A 21,271-nucleotide genomic window follows, 5' to 3' on the forward strand; every position below is an offset into this window, starting at 1 on the left:
AGACTGTCAGGAAAGCTGCATGTTACCCATTTCTAAAAAAAGTGGGCATCGTTGCTTTACCCACTGCTACGTCTCCGACTTCTGAAATTCCCATGCAGTATTGGTTAGAGAGGCGTTTAGTAAAAGCCAGACTAATGCTCTTCCTCCACACAGATCTTATGATTGTTCCATTGATCTGTTGCCAGGGGCTATGCCTTCTAAAGGAGCAGTATATGCCCTCTCCCCACAAGAAAGTAAAATCATGGATGAGTACATCAAGGAATCTTTACGTAAAGGCCATATGCGTAGATCATCCTTGCCTGCTGGTGCAGGGTTCTTTTTTGTCGCTTCTCCAGAAAGTTGTCTCTTGCCGAGCGTAACTATGACATTTGTAATAGAGAACTGTTAGCCAGAAGACTTGCATTTGTATTGATAATTTCCCACAATGGTTCTTCTGGGGGAAGCCAATTAGAAGGTTTTCTTCTTGTAGCCACCACCTTAATTGAGTCTTCACTTGAGTAGGAAGATTTATGGGTTGGTCCCAGCTGTTTATGTAGGGGATTAATTGCTTTAGAAAGTTCATATGGATAGGCCTGGTATTCGACTGGGCCCAATGAACCAGTCCTATAGTGGAGGTTAAAGATCTTCTAGATGCTCATGTAATCAATGATTTCGGGATAATTAAATTAAGCTTGTTCCTGATTCTTAGTATTCTTTCTCAGGATATCTTGATTTTTTTATGTGACCATGTTTATAGAAGCTCCCAGGAATACTGTTCGATGAGACATAATCTTTGTGTGGCTATCACTGTCTTATAGAAACATACAATTACGATTTTACTAAGTAGGCTGTATGTCTGAAACTGTATTGTACTTTCTTGCACTATATCTGTATGTATGTTAATTTATCTGTACCTCTTCTAAGATTGTAAATTATTTTAAAATGCAATAAAGAAAAATATATATATAAAAAAAAAGAGATCCCTAGATGCTCACGTAATCAATGATTTCGCGAGAATTAGATGAAGCTTGTTCCTGATTCTTTGTATTCTTTCTCGGGATTTCTTGGTTTCGTTATGTGATCATGTTTATAGAAGCTCCCAGGAATATTGTTCGATGAGATGGAGTTAATGAGTTTTTCTCTTTGTTGATTATCCAGCCATGATCTTGGAGACAAGTCATAGAATGATTGGTGTGGAAAATTGCTGCTTGTAGAGGAGAAGCGACAAATAGGAAATTATCCAGGTAATGGAAGATTCTTATACATTAAACTCTTAGAAACACTATGAGAGTAATTCAAATCCTGGAAAAACTTCTGGGAGTGAGGCTTAGCCCAAATGGAAGGCTTTTGAATTGATAATGTGGTCCGAATATGTGAAATCAGAAGAACTTGTAACAGAGACAGTGCATGGGAATTTGATAATATGGGATCCTATAGATGTTAGCCAGTCAACTGGTTTGATCAAAGGGTTAATTGTGGAAATGGATTCCATCTTGAAAGGTCTTTCAAGTACAAATTGATGTTTTTGAGGTCTATAATCAACATCCATTTCCCATTGAGTTTTGATGTTTGGAAAACTGTTGAATACAATCCAGTGAATTTCTCGGAGTGACAAACTTCTTGGGAGTATAGTTTGGATATGCATTGTCTTATGGCTTTTGCTTTTTCTCCTCCTGGAACTTTTGAATTTATGAAGAACCTTTTAGTTGGAAATGTGTTGAATTCTATTTTGTATCCTTCTTTTAAGATAGAACCAAATTGTCTAAAATATTTTTGGTCTAGACAGGATAGAAGTGAAGGCAGGGACAGACTGACAGCCTTCTGGGCCCTCGGGCAAAATTAGATCCTGGACTCTTCGAAAACCAAATTAAGTATTAAAGGGACACTATAGTCACCAGAACAACTACAGATTAATGTAGTTGTTCTGATGCCCATAGCTAGTTCCTGCAGGCTTTTTAAGGTAAACACTGGCTTTCAGAAAAGGAGGTGTTTACATTGCTGCCTAGGAACAACTTTAGTGGCAGTCATTCAGACAGCCACTAGAGTTGCTTGATAGGTCAGTGCTGCTGATGTTTAGTATCTCCACACTCTGCATGGAGACACAGAATGCTACCATAAGGATTGATTCATTGCATCTCAATGCAGAGGTGATAATTGGTGTAGTGTGGCATTTTGCTGCGCATGTTTTTCTATGAAAAATAATTTGTGTAGTGCCAGAGAGTATAAAATGCAGACGTCCATGTAGCGTAAATGGGTAAATGCATTGTTCCATGAGTGAGTAGAGCAGATGTTTGTAAAAGCAGGAGTGTATTTGTATGGAATGTTGATGTGTGAATGTAAGGGTGTATTTATGTTGAATGTGAATACAGGTGTGTAATTTGTGGAGGACTTGTGTGTTGGTGTATGAATGCCAGTGTGTATTAGTATGAAATGTCTGTGTAAGAATGTAAAGATAGATTTGTATGGACTGTTTGTGCATAAAAGCAGTATGTTTGCACAGTATATATGTGAATGCAGGAGTGTATTTTTATGTGTGCAGAGTTTAAGCATGTGAATGAAGGGTGTATGTAACATTTGTGTAAGAGTGCATGTGTATGTGTGAATGAGAGGTGTATTTGAACCCGTGTCAGTGTATGTGTGAATGAGAGGTGTATTTGAAACATGTGTGTAAATGAGAGGTGTATTTGAAACCTGTGTCAGAGTGCGTGAATGAGAGGTGTATTTGAAACTTGTGTCAGAGTGTGTGAATGAGAGGTGTATTTTAAACCTGTGTGTGAATGAGAGTTGTGTATTTGAAACCTGTGTCAGAGTGCGTGAATGAGAGGTGTATTTTAAACCTGGGTAAGAGTGTGTGAATGAGAGGTGTATTTTAAACCTGTTTGCGAATGAGAAATGTATTTTAAACCTGTGTCAGAGTGTGTGAATGAGAAATGTATTTGAAACCTGTGTCAGAGTGTGTGAATGAGAGGTGTATTTTAAACCTGGGTCAGAGTGTGTGAATGAGAGGTGTATTTTAAACCTGGGTCAGAGTGTGTGAATGAGAGGTGTATTTTAAACCAGGGTCAGAGTGTTTGAATGAGAGGTGTATTTTAAACCTGGGTCAGTGTGTGTGAATGAGAGGTGTATTTTAAACCTGTGTCAGTGTGTGTGAATGAGAAATGTATTTGAAACCTGTGTCAGTGGTACGTTTTGGTATCTTGATGACTGCCGCATCTATTTTTGGAACTGTTGTCCAGGACTTACAATATTTGGTGTCAAAGCGGTAGATTCTTGGTGTTTTGTTCTTTAAGGTAGCTTTTTTCTCCAGTTTTCCCCATTCCTCAGTGATAATTCCTTTAATAGGTGGATGCACTGGGAAAGTGGATTTCAGGGATCTTAAATTTTCTAAAAATCTGGCAGATTCCATGGAATCTGCTTTCTCCTCTAGAATCCTAAGAGTTTATCTGATGAGATAAATCAGTTTCTCAACTGATTTAGAGTCCAATGAGTTTGCACCATAATCCATGTCATCTTCTTCATCCTCTGAGATGTCCTCTAAATAGTCTGATTCTGAGTACGAAGAAGAGGAATTGCGCCGCACATGTCATTCGCATCAAAAAAAATTAACTAGGCGCCATTAAAACAAGGAAGTAAAGGGAATTGGCTGCACGTCATTTAAGCCTCGTTCACCTCATTGAAGCAGCAAAAAGCGAAGCATCTGCTAATGCGAAGGAAATCTGGCAAGCCCTTCAGACACAGAGAGGCTGAAAGGTGTCTGGGAGACGCATGGTACACATCGGAAGGTGTCCATACAAAATGACTTTTCAAAACAAAATTCTTGTCTGCATGGCTGAGGACAGGAAAAAGGACTACTGTAGGGAGTAGGAGGGATCTTTTATGAATGCAGTCTCGTTTTTATTGGTTTATTTCCTATCGTGATATGGCTCAGGGAAGAACTACCCATTAGTGATGCTGTCATGATTAGCCAGGAAACACCTTTTAATATATCCCCTTTGAAAAGTAACATCTAAATTAAAATTAAAATTAAAACATTAAAAAAAACAAAAAACTTACAAATAAAAATAAAAAATACTTTGAAACTTAGTAATAGTGTATAAATTACCTCATCAATAAGAAATAGACGTACAAGTTGAACCAAAGTGTTATCTCTCCATTTCCTGGTCATGGTATCCCATTTTTCCTAGTTGGAATACACACATTTTGTTGATTCTATATCAAGAAACTAATGCAAGCAATAATCTCTTAACTACAGAGTTCTTTTTGTTTAAGAAAAAAAAATCATAACATTTGAGACATTGGAGAAGTTAATAAAACATATAATAAGATTATGTTGCACTCATAAAGGGCATACTAAGGATGAACCCCCTTATAACATTTAAGCCTATTCTTCAGGTCCCTATAGGCATTATTCTCATTAGGAATTAATCATAGTAAATATAGTTAGTATAATTTCTACCCGGCTGCCTAGGGGTACCCAAATTTGTCTATAAGTATTATAAGGGTTAACCGATAAAAATATTTCAGAGGATACAATGTAACAAATGCTACACTATATACTATTTAAGCACATACAAATCAGGTTGGACAGCTACATTTTTAACTTACTGGAGTTGTCATAATAATGTGAGCATGCTGAATCTCAAAAAGATCATCCATCTGAGTATCTCCTGTGAGCTCCTTGCAATTTAGCCCAATGGGTCCAAATTTTTCTTTCCAGTCATCAAATCGTTGACCACATAAAGCTTTCATGGGTGCCACTATTTCATAATAATGAGAAACACATTTTTGTTATATATATCTTTATTACTATATTGAAAATGATTTGTTTTATCGGATTTTTTTTAACATAAAAACATATATGCAAGCAACAAATTTAACTTGTGTGATTAGGTTGTGGTGCCTAGAATAAAACCTCACAAATGGATATTTGTTAAATAAACAGAGTATTAAAACATGCTGGGAAATGAAAGATACATTTAAGGATCATGTCCAGGGAGTGGAGAAAAGTGAAGAAAATTTCACAGATCTTTATAGGGACACTCATAGGCGTGCGCAGCCTATTGCATTAGGGTGTGCACCCTAAAGCACAAGCACACGCCGCATATATATATGTATGTATGTATATATATATATATATATATATATATATATATATATATACACATATACACACACACAAACACACACACACACACTGCTGTGTGTGAGCTGTGTGAGTGTGCTGTTAGTGTGATGTGTATGTGAGGGTGCTGGTAGTGTACTATGTGGGTGAGGGTGTTTGTGTGTGCGTGCTTGTGAGGGTGCTGTGAATGTACTGTGTGTCAGGGTGCTGTTTGTGTGTGTGCACTTGTGAGGGTGCTGTAAATGTACTGTGTGTGAGGGTGCTGTTTGTGTGTGAGGGTACTGGTAGTGTGCTGTGTGTGTGTTTGTTAGGGTCCTGTTTGTGTTTGTGAGGGTACTGTTAGTGTGCTGTGTGAGTGTGAGGGTGCGGTTTGTGTAACGTGTGTGAGGGTGCTGTGTGTTTGTGAGGGTGCTGTGTGTGTGTGTGTGTGTGTGCTGTATGTGTGTGGGTGCTGTGAATGTCTGTGGGTGCTGTGAATGTCTATGGGTGCTGTGAATGTCTATGGGTGCTGTATGTCTGTGGGTGCTGTATGTCTGTGGGTGCTGTGTGTCTGTGGGTGCTGTATGTGTCTGTGAGTGCTGTATGTGTGTAGGTGCTGTGTATGTCTGTGGGTGCTGTATGTCTGTGGGTGCTGTGTATGTGTGTGGGTGCTTTATGTGTGTTGGTGCTGTGTATGTGTGTGGGTGCTGTATGTGTGTCAGTGCTGTATGTGTGTTGGTGCTGTGTATGTCTGTGGGTGCTGTGTATGTCTGTGGGTGCTCTGTATGTGTTTAGGTGCTGTGTATATGTGTAGGTGCTATGTATGTCTATGGGTGCTGTGTATTTGTGTGGGTGCTGTATGTGTGTTGGTGCTGTGTATGTGTGTGTGTGGGTGATTGTGGGGGGTGGAGGTGGGGGTACATTACTTAATATCCCCCCTCCCTTCTTACTTTATGTAGGGAGGGGGGATCCTTCCTTGCTACATTCCCTGGTGGTCCGGTGGAGGTGGGGGCAGATCAGTTATCCCCCCTCCCTTCTTACCTTATGCCTGGGAGGGGGGATCCTGCTGCTGCCATCCTTCCCTGGTGGTCCAGTGGAGAGTGAACTCTAGCCCCGCAGGGCTAGAGTTCACTCACGCGAGATCTGAGCGTTGCCGCGGCAACGCTCAGATCTCGCGAGAGGAACCCGGCGGAGCTGCTGGCAATAGCTCCGCCGGTCCTCTCCTGCCTCCCTCCCTGCATGTGGGTCGGTGGGGAGGGAGGCTGAGAGCAGAGCCGGCGCTCAGATAGCGCCGGCTCTGCACGGACCGACAGGGGGGATCCTGAGATCTCCCCTGCCGGTATCACTCCATAGGCGTGCCGCGGGGATTAGGGTGTGCCCAGGCACACCCGGCACACCCCGTGCGCACGCCTATGGGGACACTATAGTCACCAGAACAACTACAGCTTAATGTAGTTGTTCTGATGCGTATAAGCATTCCCTTCAGGCATTTTTATGTAAACACTGCCTTTTCATAGAAAAAGTAATGTTTACATTGCCCCCCTAGGGACACCTTCAGTGGCCACTCCTCAGATGGCTACTAGAGGTGCTTGCTGGGCCAGTGCTGCACACTGTACAGCACTGCCATTCAGAATCTCCAGACACTGAACTTTCCTCATAGAGATGCATTGATTCAATGCATCTCTATGAGGAGGTGCTGATTGGCCAAGCCGGTGTTTCTGATTATATCAGCAAGGAGGTAGATCGGGGGCGGGGCCATTGTCGGAAGACCCGCAGGGCGCTGGAAATAAGGTAAGTTATATTACTTTTTAAAAGGGGGCAAGCCATCTAAATGGTGTTTTTAACAATATAGGGTCAGGGATACAGGTCTGTGTTTCTGAACCTATAGTGTACCTTTAAAAAAAAACATTAAAATGTGAGACCAGCTATAGAACAATGAGGGCAAGCACAAAGGTTGATACTAATACTGTGCCTGAATACCAAGGGCACATACAGAGTCAAGAATAGGCATTCAAGAAAAAAAAAAGGTAGTCAATTATCAGACATTGAGTAACATATTAAAACAGTTGTCTCCTGTAAAATTCCTACTGGAAAAAAAGTTATATTCCATGTACTCACTGGCACCTTTTTCTTCTTTGTAGTTTTAAAGATCACTCTACTCATCTTACTTTTTGCTCCAAAGATTCTGTTCCTATAGCTTTCATTTTAAACAAGTTTCATTCCAGAGATAAATACATTTCCTGGCTATCCATGGCAGCATTGACAATCAGTAGCACTTTCCTTATAGGGCAGGGTAAGATTTTATATTACAGGAAGGACTCCCCAAAGGAAGAACCATAGTTATGTGCTTGTTCTGTAGCCCCAAGGAGCCAAAGCACAGCTTAGCGGAGTAGGGCCTTGACGGGGTTGAGGAGGTGGGCTTAGGAGGAGCCGGCTAGGACTGGGGGATTGTGGGAGAGAAGGGGCTAGTCTACTTAAGTAGGCAGCCATTTTAGGTAGAGCACATTTAATTTCTTACCTGGCCGAGTTTGTGTGCACCCTGGTGCTCACTGCTTTGCTGGGTAGAGTTTTTTCTTTTTGTCTCCTCTGCAGGGCCATGGAGGACGTGGAGAGACTGCTGGCTGGAGTCCGGGCGGTGGCGCTGCGGCAGGACGCGGGCTGGGTGCGGGCCCAGTTGGACCAGCTCTTAAAGGCGGCGGCGGCGGGAAGAGATGGCAGCGGAGGGAGGCCTACACGAGCCAGGAGATCCCCACGGCGTCTAAGTCCTGGAACCGGACCGGAGGAAGGAGTTGCCGGCGGGCTGGAGACAGCGGGCCGAAGCAGCAGCAGCAGCAGGCCCGTTGGCCCCGTGGTTGAGGCCCCGCCTCCCATGGCGTGGCCGTGGCCTCGGCGAGGTGCTTTCCGGCGGGTGGCGGCCGATGAAGCCGGCGGTGCGCCCCCTGGAGCAGGGGGGGTGGCACCAGGCGCTGGGAGACAGGCGGCAGACGAACAGCCCTCTCCAGGGCCAGGACGGACTGGGGCGTGGCCCGAGAGGGCGGCCCAGCTACTGGAGGCCGGAAGGGACGGGGCCCAGGGCAGGTCTGCCCGGAGCAGGCCCCAGGCGAGCAGGACACGGCAGGCAAGTGCTTGGGGCCCTTCAGGGGCCCCCCTTGATGTTCTGAATACTGGGGGTATGCTCTTGGGGGACAGTGCCCGGGCAGTAAGGGGGGGGAAGGGGCAGGTGGCAAGTGAGGAAGGGCCGCATGGGGGGCCGGTTAGCCGTGGGCGGAATGGGGAGGTTGGGGGGCAGGCTGCAGCTTCAAGGGGGTCCGGTAGTCGGGAGACCAGAGAGGGGGAGACAGGGGGGGTTAGTGGGGAGTCAGCATCTCGTTCAGGCAGGCACAGGGGTTCTGAGAGGATCGTGGGGCGGGGGGCGTCTCAGGTGAGGGGGGGGCCGTCGGGGGAGTTTTTCTGGGCTCAGTGGGGGGTTAGGATAGTGGGGCCCGCAGTAGCTCGGAGGCTGAGAGGGGGAGGCTTGGGCGGGTCAGGTCTAGGGATGGGTCGGGTTCTAGGTCTAGCGGCGATAGCCCCTCCCCGGTTAGGGGCGCTAGGGTAGGTAGGCATCCTGGGAGGCGGCAGCGCCGCAGGTCTTCGTCCGGTGGTTCAGCGGGGGGTTGGTTCGGGTCCCCCAGGCACGGTCGACGGGGGCAGGCTTCAAGGGGAGGCGGTAGGAGTCGTAGCCCGCGGGGCGGGGCCTCAGGAGGGCAACGGCAGAGCAGCAGGCAGCGGGAGGCCTTGGCGGATAGCAGGCGCTCCCTGGGTCGGGACGGGAGGGTGGGCGGGGAACAGTACACCCTGCCCAGGACTTCTTCTCCTCATTCCAGGTCTCGGAGCCGCTCCTCATCAGTGTTCGTGAGGCACCGGGTGGGCTCCCCGGTTGGCGGGACTTTAGTGGACGTCGCTCTTCCTGGAAGCACAGCGGTTCCCATCGCAGCCCCGGGCGCTTCTGGATCGAGGGGCTTGACCGGTGAGTCCAGCGCATCACTACATTCCAGCGCGCTAGTGCAAACACTACAATCACTACTCCACTCACTGGGGGCAGGGGGTGGTGCCGGGGACAGCGTAGGGCAGGTGTGGGAGCAGGGGGCGGTAGCAGGGGGACCCGGTGGGGGGACAGCGGCGGTGTGGGCAGGCAACGAGGAGGCGGGGGCTGGGCACGGCGCAGGGGATGCAGGGAGCGAGCGGGTAGAAATCACCGGGGGGGTGTCAGATGCGGCAAGGCAGCACGCGTATGTATCGTTTGCTGGCCCACTCGGGGTTCACCTCAAGCAGGAGGTGAAAGAAAAAATCTGGAAAGGGGAGTTTTGCGAGATCTTCTCCCTCCTTCCTTTGGAGGACTTTATTGACCTCAAGGAGGAGGATAAAAAAGATGAGAAAAAAGAAGAAGAAGAGAAGCGGAAGCGGTATCGCAAGATACCAAAATCTTTTGGGAACTGGTTGAGGGCGTTTTACGTCTTGGCTAGCGTGATAGGGGAGAAGTCGCCGGGCGTGTGCTCTTCCCTGTTTTGCTACTTGGACAGGATTTGGGAGGCATACCGCACCTATGGCGGGCTGGCATGGTGGCTGTATGACGAGCAGTTCTGGCAGCGGCTGGCGGCTAATCCGGGTATGAGGTGGGACCAGATGGACCTGCCTCTCTGGATGAAGTTGATGATGGCGCAAAAGGCACAACCCTTTCAGCATGCGGCTGGCGCAAAGGGTCAGTCCGCCTCGTCGGCCGCCTCGCAAAAGGGACTATGCTGGCTTTTCAAATAAAGGCCAATGCAAATGGGGCGCTTCATGCCGATTTAAGCACAAATTCTCCGGCTGTGGGGGGGGGCACACGGGTTGCAGCGCTGTTTCAAAAAAGGTAAGTCGGGAGGGGCAGGAGCTGCCCCGGGGACTCACCCCAGTGAAGCTAGACGCGATGGAGCCTTGGCTAAGCCGCTACAGTAATAGGGCGGACGCCGAGCTCCTCCGGGCTGGGTTCAGGCAGGGTTTCTTTATCCCATTCCGGGGCAGGGACGGCACGGGGTGTCCGTGTAATCTAAAATCAGTGGCAGAATTTCCAGAAGTGGTACGGGACAAGCTGGGCAAGGAGGTTATGTTGGGTAGGATGGCAGGACCGTTCCGGGCACCACCACTGGAGGGCCTCCGGGTTTCCCCTCTCGGGGTGGTCACGAAGAAGGAGCCTGGGAAGTTTAGGCTCATTCACCACCTGTTATACCCTGAGGGCGGGTCGGTGAACAATGACATCGATAGGGAGCTGTGCTCGGTCTCTTATGCATCATTCGACCAAACGGTCGAGCTGGTAAAGAGGGCCGGGCGTGGGGCTCTTATGGCGAATGTTGACATCGAAGCGGCTTTCCGTCTGCTCCCTGTCCACCCGGCGTGTCACCACCTGCTAGGGTGTTTTTTCGAAGGGGGCTATTACGTGGACTTGTGCCTCCCTATGGGATGTTCCATTTCTTGCTCCTACTTCGAAAAGTTTAGTTCTTTTCTTGAATGGGTGGTGCGGGTGGAGGCGGGAGACAGAGCGGTGGTGCACTACTTGGATGATTTCTTCTGTGTGGGGCCGGCCGACTCCCCGGCTTGCCTGCACCTACTGCGGACCATTGAATGGGTGGCAGGCCAATTTGGGGTACCATTGGCGGCAGAGAAGACGGAGGGCCCGACCGGGTGCCCCAGCTTCTTGGGGTTGGAGAAAGATTCTGCGCTCGGGGAATGCCGACTGCCGCTGTCCAAGTTGGAGGGACTGCGGTCTACAGTGGGAGCGGTGTGGCAGGCGCGCAAGGTGACACTAAAATGCTACGTAGAATGCCTCTTTATTTCATCTCTCTTTTGCCACAACCATGTGGCTGATGCCCTTCAGGCACAGTGAGCAAGGGATCAACGACTAGAAATACTCTATATAGTTAAAGAAGCCGGAGAAGAAGCAAATAAACCAAAACCAATATGCATGAACAATGAGAATGGACAAAACCTCAATAGATTTCCTTAAAGCAAGCTTATACAATCATCAGCTATAACATTAAAACCCTTTCCCTGATATCATATAGGTCTCCCTCGTGCTACCAAAACAGCTCTGATACATTGAGGCATGGACTCCACAAGACCTCTGAACATTTCTTGTGGTATCAAGCATCAAGTAATTAGCAGCAGACCCTGCATGGCGAGGTGGGGCTTTCATGGATCGGATTTGTTGTTCCAGCACATCCCAAAGATTCTCAAACGGCTTCAGATCTGAAGATTTGTAGGTCATGGCAACGCCTTAAACTCTGGTTTCATATTCCTCAAACCGTTTCTAAACAATTTTTGCAGTGTGGCAGGTTGAATTATCCTGCTGAAAGATACCACTACCATCAGGGAATACCAATGCTACAAAGGGGTGCACGAAGTCTGTAACAATCTCTAAGTAGGTGATACATGTAAAAGTAACATACACATGAACAGGGCCGGCGCTACCTGTTAGGCGGACTAGGCAGCCGCCTAGGGCGCCCCTTGGGAAGGGGTGCCGCCAGGAGCGCCAGCCCCCCTCATGCTGCAGCCACCCGAGCGCTCTGTAGAGAGCCTCAGGCGGCTGCAGCTTTGCCCGGGCTGGTGCGTCCATGAGGGCGCACCGCCCGGGCGCAGCATGAGGAGAGGGGCTGACAGGAGGGAAGCGCTCAGCGCTCCCTCCTGTCACTCCCTCACTGTAGCGTGGCCGAGCGCTGTATGGTCCGCGGGTACAGGGAGCATCTGTCTCCTGTACCCGGCCGGACTAACAGGAAGTGCACACTGAGTGTGCACTTCCTGTTTAGTCCGGTCGGGTACAGGAAACAAAAGCTCCCTGTACCCGCGGACCATACAGCGCTCGGCCACGCTACAATAGAGGTGGGGGGAGAAAGAGAGTGGGAAGGAGGGAGGGGGGAGAAAGAGAGGGGGAGGAGGAGAGGGGAGAAAGAGAGTGGGGAGGGAGAAAGAGAGTGGGGAGGGAGGGAGGGGGGAGAAAGAGAGTGGGGAGGGAGGTGGGAGAAATAGAGTGGGGAGGGAGGGGGTGGAGAAATAGAGTGGGGAGGGAGGGGGTGGAGAAATAGAGTGGGGAGGGAGGGGGGAGAAATAGAGTGGGGAGAGAGGGGGGAGAAAGAGAGTGGGGAGAAAGAGTGGGGAGGGAGGGAGGGGGAGAAAGAGTGGGGAGGGAGGGACCAGGGAGAAAGAGAGTGGGGAGGGAGGGAGGGGGGAGAAAGAGAGTGGGGAGGGAGGGAGGGAGGGAGGGGGAGAAAGAAAGTGGGGAGGAAGGGAGGGGGAGAAAGAAAGTGGGGAAGGGGGAGAAAGAGTGTGGGGAGGGAGGGGGAGAAAGAGAGTGGGGAGGGAGGGAGGGGGAGAAAGAGAGTGGGGAGGGAGGGAGAAAGAGAGAGGGGAGGAGGGAATGGGAGAAAGAGTGGGGAGGGAGGGAGGGGGGGAGAAATAGAGTGGGGAGGGAGAGGGAGAAATAGAGTGGGGAGGGAGGGGGAGAAAGAGAGTGGGGAGGGAGGGAGGGGGAGAAAGAGAGTGGGGAGGGAGGGGGAGAAAGAGAGTGGGGAAGGGAGAGAAAGAGAGTGGGGAGGGAGGGGGAGAAAGAGAGTGGGGAGGGAGGGAGGGGGAGAAAGAGAGTGGGGAGGGAGGGAGGGGGAGAAAGAGAGCGGGGAGGGAGGGAGGGGGAAAAAGAGACTGGTGATGGGGGGAGAAAGAGAGTGGGGAGGGAGGGGGGGAGAAATAGAGTGGGGAGGGAGGGGGAGAAATAGAGTGGGGAGAGAGGCGGGAGAAAGAGAGTGGGGAGAAAGAGTGGGGAGGGAGGGATGGGGGAGAAAGAGTGGGGAGGGAAGGATGGGGGAGAAAGAGAGTGGGGAGGGAGGGATGGGGAGAAAGAGTGGGGAGGGAGGGGGAGAAAGAGAGTGGGGAGGGAGGGACGGGGAGAAAGAAAGTGGGGAGGAAGGGAGGGGGAGAAATAAAGTGGGGAAGGGGGAGAAAGAGTGTGGGGAGGGAGGGGGAGAAAGAGAGTGGGGAGGGAGGGGAGAAAGAGAGAGGGGAGGAGGGAATGGGAGAAAGAGAGTGGGGAGGGAGGGAGGGAGGGGGGGAGAAAGAGAGTGGGGAGGGAGGGGGGAGAAATAGAGTGGGGAGGGAGGGGGGGAAATAGAGTGGGGAGGGAGGGAGAGGGAGAAAGAGAGTGGGGAAGGGGGAGAAAGAGAGTGGGGAGGGGGAGAAAGAGTGGGGAGGGAGGGAGGAGGAGAAATAGAGTGGAGAGGGAGGAAGGGGGAGAAAGAGAGTGGGGAGGGAGTGAGGGAGGGGGAGAAAGAGAGTGGGGAGGGGGAGAAAGAGAGTGGGGAGGGGGGAGAAAGAGAGTGGGGAGGGAGGTAGAGAGAGAAAGAGAGTGGGGAGAGAGGGGGAGAAAGAGAGTGGGGAGAAAGAGTGGGGAGGGAGGGAGGGGGGAGAAAGAGTGGGGAGGGAGGGATGGATGGGGAGAAAGAGAGTGGGGAGGGAGGGAGGGCGGAGAAAGAGTGGGGAGGAAGGGAGGGGGAGAAAGAAAGTGGGGAAGGGGAGAAAGAGTGTGGGGAGGGAGGGGGAGAAAGAGAGTGGGGAGGGAGGGGGAGAAAGAGAGTGGGGAGGGAGGGAGGGGGAGAAAGAGAGTGGGGAGGGAGGGAGAAAGAGAGAGGGGAGGAGGGAATGGGAGAAAGAGAGTGGGGAGGGAGGGAGGGGGGAGAAAGAGAGTGGGGAGGGAGGGGGGGAAATAGAGTGGGGAGGGAGGGGGGGAATAGAGTGGGGAGGGAGGGGGAGAAATAGAGTGGGGAGGGGGAGAAAGAGAGTGGGGAGGGAGGGGGAGGGAGAGGGGAGAAAGAGTGGGGAGGGAGGGAGGGGGAGAAAGAGAGTGGGGAGGGAGGGAGGGAGGGGGGAGAAAGAGAATGGGGAGGGAGGGGAGAAAGAGAGTGGGGAGGGAGGGGGAGAAAGAGAGTGGGGAGGGAGGGGGAGAAAGAGTGGGGAGGGGAGAAAGAGAGTGGGGAGGGAGGGAGGGGGAGAAAGAGAGTGGGGAGGGAGGGGGAGAAAGAGAGTGGGGAGGGGGAGAAAGAGAGTGGGGAGGGGGGAGAAAGAGAGTGGGGAGGGAGAGAGAGAGAGAGAGAAAGAGAGTGGGGAGGGAGGGAGGGGGGAGAAAGAGAGTGGGGAGGGAGGAAGGGGGGAGAAAGAGAGTGGGGAGGGAGGGAGGGGGTAAGAGAGTGGGGAGGGAGGGAGGGGGAAAGAGAGTGGGGAGGGAGGGAGGGGGAAAGAGAGTGGGGAGGGAGGGATGGGGGAAAGAGAGTGACAAGGGAGGGATGGGGAAAGAGAATGACAAGGGAGTGATGGGGGAAAGAGAGTGACAAGGGAGGGATGGGGGAAGGAGAGTGACAAGGGAGGGAGGGGGGAAAGAGAGTGACAAGGGAGGGGGGAGAAAGAGAGTTACAAGGGAGGGAGGGGGAGAAAGAGATTGACATCCATCACACACACAATCATGCAACCCTTACACACACAGAAACACACAATGCATTCCTTACACACACTCAATGCACCCCTTACAGACGCACACACTGCATCCAGTACATACACAGAAACACACCTTGCAGCCCTTACACATACAAACACAGATTCACACAATGCATTCCTTACACACATATCAGGACATCCCCTACACACTCCACCTCCTGTGAACAAACTCATTGGTGGAACATGAAAGTGGACCCTGAGCTGTGTAAAGGGCCCCCAAAAAAGGGAGCTGCTTCCCGTTCTCCTAGAACATTGATTTTTGTGACCACAGTTACAAACAGCCTCCAGAGTTCCTGTTCTACACCAGACCAGTTGGGCCAGACTGCAGCTAGAGCACATCATCATCCTCATCTGGTTGTAAGTATGCAATCTAGTATATTATTCGTGGCACTAATCTCTAATTAACCTCACATTAAAGAAACACTATAGTCCCCAGAACCACTGCAGCTTAATGTCGTGGTTCTGGTGTCTATAGCCTGTCCCTGCAGGCCTTTTAATGTAAACACGGCGGCACTGCAGCACTGGCGTTAGTTAACATGGCAGATCATATGGGTGGGGCATTGTGATGTCACATGGGGGGGGCGGCAAACTTTACTTTTGCCTAGGGCGGCAAAAATCCTTGCACCGGCCCTGCACATGAATGCCAGAACTTAAAGTTTCCCAACAGAACATTGCACAGAGCATGACACTGCCTCTGAAAGCTGCCTTCTTCCCATAGAGCATCCTGCTGCCATCTCTTTCCCAGGTAAATGACTCAAACCCACCCGGCTATCCACGTGATCTTAAAGGAAATCTTCTTCCATTGATCCATGGTCCAGTTCTAACAATCACGTCCCCATTGAAGGCACTCTCAGCAGTTTACAGGGGTCATCATGGGCACTCTGACACATCTGAACCTGCTGTACTGGTTATGGCACCAGGAGAGCCCTAGCGGCATCCCCTGGCAAGATGTTAAAACATTTCATAACAATTTAACAACTTACTAGCGACTGTATCCAATGCAATGAGACTTTACCAGCAAGAGAATCTTTATTGGCTTATAGAAGCAAACAGGACGATAGTCATTGGCTGAAAAAGCCAGCTGAGCACTCTTACCTAATGAGCACAGTCCTACATAGGCCATGCTTTATTTTCGAGAGATATTTAGCTTCTCCTATTGGAGATGATGGATGTAGAAAATGCAGCATTACTGGCTATGGCTCCTACTCTCTCTGGCACTCATATATTGCATGTGTCTGTTTGCCATCTAAGGCTACTTTCTTACTTTTTACATATTAGATATGTACTTGTATACTTTCACTGTAACGATTTTGAGGAATGCCTGTGAGAGGATAGAGAGAGTAGGGTGGCTTTTGGGTGGATACAGTGAGGTAAGTTTAGATTATTATTGTGTATCATGAAGTTTAATCAGATACCATATGGATATTTTACTCAGTTTAGATACTTTTCAAAATGTATTTTATTGGAGGACAATAATATTGCCTGGAATGGAGTATGCTTTAGGGGTTTAGTTATGTTGTTATATCGGGTTCCCTTATTTAGGTTTATATGATCATTCCATGTCTATGTGTTCATTTCATATCTATTATTCTATATTGAAGATTTGCTACATATATAAGGAAAGTTGTGAGTCACTGAATGCTCAGTATTAAATACTTTGCAATATGTTATATGCTGTTTATGTGCTAAATTTGGATCGTGCTATATCAATCTATGAAAACTGGGAGGTTTTTAATGTTATGATTTTTGGATTTGTTTGTTTCACATGTTCTTTAATTTAATAATAGTAACATTAATGTGTATATTTTGTATTGTTTGTTTATTTTCTGAAATTTTCATATACAATTTCCCTTTCCTCTTGCTGGGTGTTTTTTTATTGAATTTTTTTATCATATCCATCTTGGAACTTTCTATGAGATGGGCATGACTTTGATTTCCAGGTGCCGGTTATTTTCTCATTTACCAGGCGATAAAAGGACAGGGAATCTGTTGGTCTGGGTAATCTTGATACAGCGTCAATAGACATGAAACATATTGATTGATAGGAGCTGATGCAGTTGGAAGCTGGTTTATTTTTTATCATTTCTAAAATGTTTTTTTTTTTTACTTTTAAAGAACGAGCAGTGGCAGACTTATAGTGGAACCTTTCTTTTTTATTTTTGATGATTGCATTCAAGTTTCTGGATTGACTATCTGGTAGGGATTCACAAACTTGAAAGTTATTGTGACATACTCTGATAGATCCAGATTATGGTGAAAACGTGGAAATTTATAATTCAAATCTATATGTGGAAGATATTTTCCCTCTTTCATTTTTTTTTTACTTTTGTTTTTTGAACTTTGAATGCAGCCACCTAGACCAAGTAAGTTACCAAAGGATTGCGCCAGGGCACCCTGGTACCATAGGCACTCCAGTGGGCTGTGGTGGTTATAGTGCTTAAAATGTTTTTGGAGTGTGGATTATACTTACTATATACAACTTTAATGTTAGACCAAGGCATTGGTGCTTCAATTAATAATCTTGTAATTGCTAGTTCAAATATTACGGTCTTCCCAGATCCAGTTGGAGCACAAATAACAAAGTTTTTATCTGAATAAAGAAGCTGCAAGAGATTTCTCAGAACATGTAAAACAATGTACACATTTACAAATTCATTGGTTAATAAAGGCTTAAATAAAACTTAGTTTTAGTATAATATATACAGATCTCAAAATTGAAGATTATACTAGCTTTACTGTACTAATAATATTAATTTTAGTAATGACAGGAGGCGAGTATTTTGCATAATCTCTCCTTACTAACTCCACAGCAGCAAAGAAACACATAGAAAAAAAGAACCAACCACAAGAGAGTAGGATGTACATGAGGTATATTGACCTAAGCATCTCTTCTTTCAGACAGCAACATCAAGCAGTAGCAAACATATAACAAGCAATAACAATAACTCCTAACTCCAACATCCTAAGGAGCAAACTTCCAGAGAATTCCACATGAACAACCAAAACGTCTTCAGGGATGAATCAAACTGAAAAGAGATTGTGTGACAGGTTTAGACACATAGTCTTGAATGTGCAAATCCAAGTAACACACAGTATACATCACTTCATAGTAGTAATTTGTAAACTACAATCTGATAACTGAACAACAATCATATAAAACTCCAATGACAATTCCAAGCCAATGGAAATAAAATCATCAATGTAAACACAAAATATTAAGAGTGGGCTATCTATCTATCTTAGACCGGTGAAACATATAAAGAAAGTGAACAGAAAGGGTGGGAGAGCAAAGCAGGGTGGGAAAATACTCGCTTCCTGTCATTACTAAAATTAAGATTATTAGTACACTAAAGCTAGTATAATCTTCAATTTTACAACATGACAGGAGGCTTTATATTTTGCAATTTTAACACTGAGAAAGGAATAGAAAACCAAGAAAGAATTTGAACAGTGCGATTAGAGACTTAGATAGTAACCCCGTCGGGATAAAAGGAAAAAACATCCACGTCAAACGCCTGAACATCCGATACATGATGGAATAACACTAGACCAAGCATAACGTAAACTTGGCCGACAACAGACAGAAATAAAGTCCATCACAGATGCCCAGTCCCGTGGAAAACTGAGAACACTCTCCACATCTCATAAGCTGGAGGTGGATGTCACAGAGTAATTGGCTCACAAGAAGATCCTTGCCCACCGGGAGTCCTCAGACTGGGACATGGGCCATTGAACTGGCTGACTTTACCACATTAATGGATCGAGGTTTCGTTCTAAACACCAACCAGACTGGGAATGCCCAGATAGAGGGGTAGCATTGTCGCAGGAAGAGTCCAGGCCAGGGCTCAGGTCCTGCAGGAACGCATGGGAATGGCGTTACTGCACTTTTTCCACAGCAGGAATGCCGTTTCCATTAGTAGTCCTGCAGGACCTGCCCTTTGGATCAGCAGAAAGATTGTCCCCATGACATTCTAGAACCACTGCACATTCTACACTCTATTCCACTGGTTCTCATTCAGCAGGAGCCCTCCCTCCTCTGTCACCCAGTCACGTGCCCGCCGTGCGCCCCCCTGCTCCAAGGAGTATGTTGTATGGGCTGGGCATACTGTACCTCACTGTGTGGGCAGCCAACACATGGTAACCGCAAGCACTGCTGGCCTGCAGCCCAGAGGGGACTCCTTCTATTACTTTGCCTATGGGAGTAACCTGTTAAACAGCGGATTCATCGGGACAACCCGGCTGCATCCTTTCAAGCCATAGCCCTACTAAAGGTGCTTACTATACTTTTCTACTATAAAGGCTGGTAGAAAGCTGGAACACAACTCCCATCACTGCCAGATAGACAGCCACAGGTTGCTTGGAAATGCTTCTTCTTGTAGTCATAGGACTCTTTTAAATGCTAATGAAAATCAATGCAATTCCAAGGGGAATATTTTTATAGCCAGTGCCATCATGTCATATGGATTTATTACACTTGTATTGAGGAAGAGGTGATTAAGTTATTCACGTGCATTATTGTTTTATTAATTTTTTTTTTTTTTAATATTGATTTCAGTAGTGATGTGGAAATATTACCGTGGCAGCTGTAAACACATACAGTTTTTAAGATGGTGTAGAAATGGCAATAGTCTGAAATTATAACAATGTGGAATATTATTGGTGGCCTATCTTTTAGGATCAAGTGGCTGTCTTCTTTAGGAGGGTTGAGTGCAATATTACAATACATATCTACAGGATCAGTAATATGTGGGGATACCAAGAGGTGTCAAAGGGACAACGATGTCTTGTGCTTATTTATATTTTAAAATCTAATATTGTGTAGAGAAAAATATAATGGACTAACAGTTGCATAGGTGCAAGTCAAATGACATTGCAATGCAGCTTTTTTATTTTATTTTATTCTTTATTTTCCTTGTTATTTTTCTTGTTCATAGATCGTGCAGAGGCACAACAGGATCTACAAGCATTTTCATAACATTTTAAAGTGTGGCATTTTAGACAGCACATTTTATGTAATGTAAGGACAACATGCTATTAGGCACCAGTATTTTATAATACAACATGCTAGGCTAGATATGCGTATATCAAAACTAGTTGCGTTTAAGATTGTAAGTATGTCGCTTTGTATGTAGTGTGACAAATAGGCATTGAGAGCACAGCAAGTAGTGACAGGTTATTAAATTCGCATAGGTGGCATTATACTGTTTAAAGTTTGCTCGTTGTTTGGGTGCATATATATAATGCATTTAAGAAGTTAAACTATATGCTATACTAAGAGGGTTTGTATGTAGAGATGTCGCGAACATAAAATTTTCCATTCGCAAACAGCGAACGCGAATTTCTGCAAATGTTCGCGAACGGGCGAACCGGGCGAACCGCCATAGACTTCAATAGGCAGGCGAATTTTAAAACCCACAGGGACTCTTTCTGGCCACAATAGTGATGGAAAAGTTATCTCAAGAGGACTAACACCTGGACTGTGGCATGCCGGAGGGGGATCCATGGCAAAACTCCCATGGAAAATTACACAGTTGATGCAGAGTCTGGTTTTAATCCATAAAGGGCATAAATCACCTAACATTCCTAAATTGTTTGGAATAACGTGCTTTAAAACATCAGGTATGATGTTGTATCGATCAGGTAGTGTAAGGGTTACGCCCGCAAGTCAAATGACATTGCAATGCAGCTTTTTTATTTTATTTTATTCTTTATTTTCCTTGTTATTTTTCTTGTTCATAGATCGTGCAGAGGCACAACAGGATCTACAAGCATTTTCATAACATTTTAAAGTGTGGCATTTTAGACAGCACATTTTATGTAATGTAAGGACAACATGCTATTAGGCACCAGTATTTTATAATACAACATGCTAGGCTAGATATGCGTATATCAAAACTAGTTGCGTTTAAGATTGTAAGTATGTCGCTTTGTATGTAGTGTGACAAATAGGCATTGAGAGCACAGCAAGTAGTGACAGGTTATTAAATTCGCATAGGTGGCATTATACTGTTTAAAGTTTGCTCGTTGTTTGGGTGCATATATATAATGCATTTAAGAAGTTAAACTATATGCTATACTAAGAGGGTTTGTATGTAGAGATGTCGCGAACATAAAATTTTCCGTTCGCAAACAGCGAACGCGAATTTCTGCAAATGTTCGCGAACGGGCGAACCGGGCGAACCGCCATAGACTTCAATAGGCAGGCGAATTTTAAAACCCACAGGGACTCTTTCTGGCCACAATAGTGATGGAAAAGTTATCTCAAGAGGACTAACACCTGGACTGTGGCATGCCGGAGGGGGATCCATGGCAAAACTCCCATGGAAAATTACACAGTTGATGCAGAGTCTGGTTTTAATCCATAAAGGGCATAAATCACCTAACATTCCTAAATTGTTTGGAATAACGTGCTTTAAAACATCAGGTATGATGTTGTATCGATCAGGTAGTGTAAGGGTTACGCCCGCTTCACAGTGACGCTGTGGAAGCTGTAGAAGATTGGGTGTCCTGTGTTAGCCAGTCAACTATGTCCTCAGAACTTTTCGAGTTCAGGGTACGTGGCCTCTGAACACTGGGCATTATTCTAGGGCCAAAGGGAATCACAGCACCACAACCACGACGGCCCCTGCAGGGTGGCCTGCC

At 47.0% G+C, this 21,271-nt stretch overlaps 1 protein-coding gene across 1 annotated transcript in view; it reads right to left on the bottom strand.

Moving 5' to 3' along the window:
• Window positions 1–21,271, bottom strand: part of HFM1 (helicase for meiosis 1) — a 218,622-nt gene that overhangs the window by 120,310 nt on the left and 77,041 nt on the right. Inside the window, exons 8-10 of the mRNA XM_063428059.1 lie at window positions 17,100–17,232; window positions 4,585–4,736; window positions 4,082–4,159 (exon numbers count right to left, since the gene is read on the bottom strand). Of these exons, the coding sequence (XP_063284129.1) occupies window positions 4,082–4,159; window positions 4,585–4,736; window positions 17,100–17,232 (363 nt within the window). The remainder of the gene's footprint in view (window positions 1–4,081; window positions 4,160–4,584; window positions 4,737–17,099; window positions 17,233–21,271) is intronic.

The sequence above is a fragment of the Pelobates fuscus genome, chromosome 7 (assembly GCF_036172605.1).
Source record: "Pelobates fuscus isolate aPelFus1 chromosome 7, aPelFus1.pri, whole genome shotgun sequence".
Taxonomy (NCBI): Eukaryota; Metazoa; Chordata; class Amphibia; order Anura; family Pelobatidae; genus Pelobates; species Pelobates fuscus.